Below are 6,169 nucleotides of genomic sequence, written 5' to 3'. Positions count from 1 at the left end.
TTCCATTGGAATCTGTTTACGTCTATCAGCACCCACGCCGACACGCCCTATCTGCCGCCATAACTCATTGTCGTCGGCTGTACACAACTCATCTAGACTGCCTACAGTTCTCTTAACATGGTCTCTCTTGGCTTGTTGTACACACTTGTCAAACGTTTTACGCTCAGTCACATATATGTGTTTAAAATATGGTTTTTGAGATCTGCTTTTACATTTACAACATTTCCTTTCAGCTTCACACATATCTGCCCATAGCTCGGACAATCCGTCCGTCCACCATGGCTTACGAGTTCTGCGACGCTTATTTGATTTCCAATTTTCGGAGAATTATTTTATAGTTCAGCTTACTCTGCATTTCTTCTTTGACAATGTCGATCAGTTAAGTTGACGCTGCGTCCAAGTCCCCCTGCGCATGACTTGAGTTTTTCAGCTTGGTTATGACGTCGGTTAGTGCTTGGGAACTTATCTCGTCATACAAAAAGTCACGTGGTACATCAGACGTTTCAAACTTCACATGGCGAATCGGTTCCTCGAACGGCGCTGTCTGTAGTTCAATCATATCATTTGAGATTTCGACGAATCATGATCATTTCAATAAGGAATGATCTAGTTTTGTAATTAGATGACCGTCGACTCTTCCAATAATAGCCGCTTCATTAGCTGGTACATTCTCCCTCATTACTTCGAAGTCTTGAAATTGTCCAATATTTTCATAAGTCACGATGCTGTGGCATAAACTGCACGTGCATGTTAGCTGTATAAATGCGTTCGTCTGCAGGGTATAACAACACGTGATGAAAGCACACAAAAGAAATGCCACGACTGAGAGGGAGAGAGAGAGAGAGAGAGAGAGAGAGAGAGAGAGAGAGAGAGAGAGAGGGAGAGAGAGAGAGAGAGAGAGAGAGAGAGAGAGAGAGAGCCATCGGTATGGCCGAAATGGGGGCAACACAGGTCCAAATTGCCAGAAGGTTTGGTTGTACACCATTGACAGTAGCCAGGCTGGTTCAACGGTACAGGCAGACAGGGAGGACACAGGACAGGCCTAGAACCGGACGACCCCGAGTGACAACACCACTGGAAGACGGTCAGGTACGGCTATTCACCTGCGAAACAGATTCGTAACGGCGACGGCGACGGCAGCAACAGCGTTGGGACATCCCATTAGCCAACGTACAGTACTACGACGACTTCGTGCTGCTAGAATCCGAGCGTATCGTCCTTTCCGAGGAATGATACTGACTGCTCAACATCGACGCCTGAGACTGCGATGGGCGTGGCAGGTTCGACGCTGGCAAGTGAGAAATTGGCGTCGCGTGCTGTTTACTGATGGAAGTCGGTTTAACTTGTTTCGAAATGACGGCAGAGAACGAGTTTGTCGACGCAGAGGGGAACGTTTGGCTCCGGCGTGTTTTCGAGAGGTCCATCCATTCGGCGGGGGAGGTGTCATAGTGTGGGGCGGTATTTGTGGAGATCAGAAGACTGATTTGGTAATTATACAGGGAAATCTGAACGCTTTGCAGTACAGAGACCAAGTGTTGCAGCCAGTTGTGCTTCCGTTCTTACAAAACCAACAGCAGGGGACATTGTTTCAACACGACAATGCCAGGCCCGATACTGTAAGACTGACCCGGAACTTTCTAAACCAGCAGAACGTTGACGTTTTGCCCTGGCCTGCCCACTCACCCGATATGAATCCTATTGAACATCTGTGGGACCATCTTGAAAGACAGATTAGAGCACGCCATCAGCCTCCCGTCAACAGACAAGAATTGCAGCAGGCCCTGAGAGACGCGTGGCAACGGATTCCAGTCCACGTCATCAGAAGACTGACGTCATCGATGAGGCGGCGTATCACAGCATGCATTGAGGCAGCAGGACGTCATACACGCTATTGAAGGCAACTGTGTCGACAATGAACTTGTAGTGTGACATTTCAGACAACTTTTGAAAATGAAATTTCTTACCCGACCATTGTTTACCATGAGCTTACATTACCTGTGATTGCACAATTTTATTCAAACTGTGGTTGATCAATCATTTGTTACCCCTCCCTAGATTATTTTATAATTCACAACAAAACCTCTTTTGTTATTTTTTTATCGATCATGAAACTCGACCTATACTTTCTTTTGCCGCCCAGTTTATGTGTAGTACTGGTTGATATGGTTCCTTCCTTTTAGGATGCAACATCTACTGTCAATTAGAAAGTCTATCAAGCGACGTCCAAGCCCATTCACTAAGAAATCTTTAACGTCTCTTCCTTGTTAGTTAGCTATTTCTTCAATATAATCCGTGAATTTACCTATTGCTTGAAATTCTAAAATTTGTGACAATAAAATAGCATAAAAATCAGCGGCACACACATTTCTTGTAGAATGTTTAGGTGGTAAATAACAAACACACACAAAATATTTCTCACCACATCCATACTTATCTAACAATTGTAGCCATAAAATACCTTCATGATTGTTATCAACGATACAAACATCAAAATGACATAAATTCAACACCACACGATCCATGTTTTGCTCGTACATGAATTGACGTTCGATTATTGCCGTAAAAAGTGTCATTGTCCACAGAAAGTCTCGCATTATTACACAGATGAGTTTCGGCCACGCCCACTGTGTCGAGATCATAATGACGTAATATTTCACTGCGGATTATATGATTGTCAGATTCACTTACACACGACCATCAAGCTACATTCCAAAATCCGCATATTACCGCTCTTGTGACCCGCCCCCTTCTATGTGTGTTGTATGCGTCCCCCTCTCTCTCTTCGTTTCGTCGGTCCATCCACCGCGGTTGTCTGTCTTCCTGTTCCCAGTCTGCGTCATCATCACGTGCGTTAGAGTCAACATCGTTGTCAAATTCATGTCGATTGCGTTGTCGATAGTTGTCGCTGTCCTCACGTGTAGCACGTACAGCATGGAGACGCACACCTCTGACACTCACTTTGTCTTTGCCGATGACATTGGCGATTGTTTTTAAATTAGCCTCAAACAAACGCTGATTGCGTTTTTTGTCAATTAAAATGTTATAGTTTTGCCTTCGTCCTGATCGCTCATCTCACACAGTTGTCTGAGGGTCATCACAACACGTTGGCAGCTCTCCATTAGTCTCGCCTTCTCTCGAATACGCTGGAAGAGCTCACGTGACCAACGGGGGTTTCCCCATGACACAATTATGACTCAAGGCTTCTTTACACTGTCACGCTCGTGAAATAACAACTGTGTAGTAATTTGACAAGAACTATATTGAATGATTAATAATAATATTTTCACAGATCAGCTACGATTAATTATTTCGTAACGGGATGTAAGCGGGTCAGGTTCACGCTATAAATAGACCGGAAAAACATTTATATAAAAATGTATGTGAGAAGGACGCGAGATCATTGACAGAACGGCAGCTGGCGATAAACATGGCCAAAGACGAACATGCAGTCACCGAACAACACAAAACAACTCAAGTAGGTATCTTTGCTATCTACAGAACAAGTATCGCCATTGTAGGCTAATGCAGTTCTCGATATAGGACATATGTATCACAAGTACTGTTTTGTTACGTGTTCACTGACACGGTGTTTATTAACACTCGTCCATTGTTATCTTGTTTACTTGGCTGGAATGTATCATTTTCACTCATTTACTGAGTACAAGTGCTTTACCTACACACATATACATGTTATTTTTATCTACTTTTATTGTGTTGTTTTCAGATTTATTCGCACAAAATGAACACGGGAAGGAGAAAATGTACATTTTCAAACACAGGTCGAAACATGGATCTTGATGTGGACTTTGGTAGCCTCAGCCTCAATGAGAGTGGCATGGACACGTGTGAATCTGGGGTAGAGGTGGGCAGCGTGGGTCAAGTGGTCAACACATGTGTACGACTTGACAGTGTCAATACAAACACCTGCCCCAGGTTTGTTTCTACAGATGAAGGATATGAAAGCAAGTCAATATCTTTCACAGACAGAATGTCCATTCAGGAGACTGAGAACAACAGACTTGTGACATCCATGAGGTCGGTTGATGTCTTTCAGGTGTATCATCAAGATAAAGATGGCGATACGGCTCTACATACTGGAATCATTCAAGGACATATATCTCTGGTGTTGTTGTTTATATCGGCGGCGCCGAACTGTGAGTGGTTGAACATTACAAATTTGCTCAAACAGACGCCCCTCCATCTCGCTGTTATTACTCGTCAGGTGAATATAGTCCGGCGACTGATGACGGCCGGAGCAAGGGTTGACGTTACAGATATCCATGGCAACACACCACTTCACATAGCATGTCGAGAGGGATACCAGGAGATCGTGGAATGTCTTCTGAGACCTGTTTATTATGAGGAGACACTTCTGAACCAGTATGAGATTCCATACCAAAGGATACCCCAGGACTTGGAGAATAGGAACTTTGATGGACACACATGTCTTCACCTAGCCGCCATGTCGACACATCTCAAAGTTCTTGAACTACTTCTGTCTAAGAAAGCTAGCATCAATGTGCGTGACGGCACCAGCGGAAGGACAGTTCTCCATTACGCTGCTGAAACCGGAAACAGAATTCTTCTTCACTTCCTGTTGTCACAGCGCCATCTGGACATTTGCTGCAGGACATATGGGGGTCTGACGCCTCTTCGTCTTGCTGCAGGGAGGGGGTTCGGAGATGTCGTTTCCATCCTCCTCGCCAACGGTGCAGACGTCACAGACATAGATGGTTCAGATCAGTCAGACGAAGACGTATTTGATGACTTTTGTATCAATGGACACGCAGTTGCTTTGTAACAATCAGGACAGAATGAATGGATGTGTAACGCTGACGTATCAGAAGACAAACAAGAGATATTTTAATGTTACAATGATTATTAATAACATGTATATGTCTATCTGAACTAATTGTGATCCAGAACATGCAGGATACTGTGGTGTGTTTGTTTTCTTTTGATATAGAATGATATTGATATTGTGTGCATACGTGCGTGCGGATATTTGTTTGTTGTTCAACTCCGCACTAAGCTATCAAGAGCGTCACCGAGCCTGACCACCTGATCCAATTTTAACACGGAACTAGTAACGCCCTCGTTTCAAACGACAGTTGAATATATTACTAGTATTTACTAGCGGACAATAGTTTATACCAAACAACGAGTCATTGTCTACTGATATCAGTCAAGCCCTGTATATGTAGATGGCCAGTATTTACATCACTTATATGCTCCTGCTAGCGTTATATTTTAGACTGATATGTTTTGTTTTATTATTGTTGTTGTCCAAACGAGAGTTAACACTACTTGTATTATTCTGAAATAATTTATCGTAAACTGATCACTTGTCAGTATGCATGTACAAATTGTATTTCATGTAATGGAAGTCAGAGTCTATCTTGGCCTGATCACCGATTATGGCTCTGTTCAACAGTAGCCTACATATGCACACGCTTGTTCCTACAACTGTGTCAGACTCACAAATGTTTCTTTTCGCAGAGAAAGTTTTGTTGGAATTTAATAAACGTTAAAAGTTTTGTGAAGAGTAGTATTTTTTGTTATTTGTTTGTGTACCAGGAAACCTTGACCTGAACTGATGCAGGTTAATGTCAACCATTGGAACTCGTATCTGACAATAAACTACTCTGAATTATTTTCGATATAGACCTCTCATGGTTGTATGCGTGTAACTGTCTGCCTTTCTGTTTGTGCCCATAATGCCTGCCTCTATCTGTGATATAACAAAATATAAATCAAACAGTTTATGCCATCACAATAATAATCAAAGCGACAAAATCCTTTCCAAATTCATACCAGATCTCTGCGAATTGTGCGATTCCGAATATATCTTTGGCTTGTGTTTATGAATCACAGTCAAATAGTGACGATACCATGTGTTCGGGAAAAGGTGAGCGTATCCTGTCCCTCCGGTGGCACCCGACACAAACACATGCAAAAGCAAGTCAATTTGCACGGGAACATGTGGTACAAGTAAAAACAGGACATAGGTTTGTCACTGATGCGTCAAATCTGGAAATGTCCAGGCCAATTTTAATTCTTTAATTTTTAATGTCATACAGACAGATAGACAATAGTTTATTTTCGACTCACTTTTGTACAAACATTTAAAAGGCATGATTATTACAAACAATATTTGTAAATTTATGTA

At 42.6% G+C, this 6,169-nt stretch overlaps 1 protein-coding gene across 1 annotated transcript; it reads left to right on the top strand.

Annotated features, from left to right (window-relative positions):
- The first annotated feature begins 3,342 nt into the window (after positions 1 to 3,342).
- LOC125372361 (NF-kappa-B inhibitor cactus-like) lies at positions 3,343 to 5,543 on the top strand. The gene is made up of 2 exons (XM_048382094.1): positions 3,343 to 3,475; positions 3,725 to 5,543. Exons 1-2 carry the CDS (start codon positions 3,428 to 3,430, stop codon positions 4,799 to 4,801), a joined length of 1,125 nt encoding a protein of 374 aa, XP_048238051.1. The 5' UTR covers positions 3,343 to 3,427; the 3' UTR covers positions 4,802 to 5,543.
- Positions 5,544 to 6,169: the final 626 nt, after the last annotated feature.

This window comes from Haliotis rufescens, unplaced genomic scaffold (assembly GCF_023055435.1).
Source record: "Haliotis rufescens isolate VD_foot unplaced genomic scaffold, xgHalRufe1.0.p SCAF_4, whole genome shotgun sequence".
Taxonomy (NCBI): Eukaryota; Metazoa; Mollusca; class Gastropoda; order Lepetellida; family Haliotidae; genus Haliotis; species Haliotis rufescens.
This window is presented reverse-complemented; position numbering and strand designations above follow the sequence as displayed.

What these genes read in the sequence shown, in the direction of transcription:
- LOC125372361 (XM_048382094.1), top strand. Translation starts at nt 3,428, where the DNA reads ATGGCCAAAGACGAACATGCAGTCACCGAACAACACAAAACAACTCAA. An exon ending in AACAACACAAAACAACTCAA is followed by an intron (nt 3,476 to 3,724) that starts GTAGGTATCTTT and finishes TGTTGTTTTCAG; the next exon opens with ATTTATTCGCACAAAATGAA.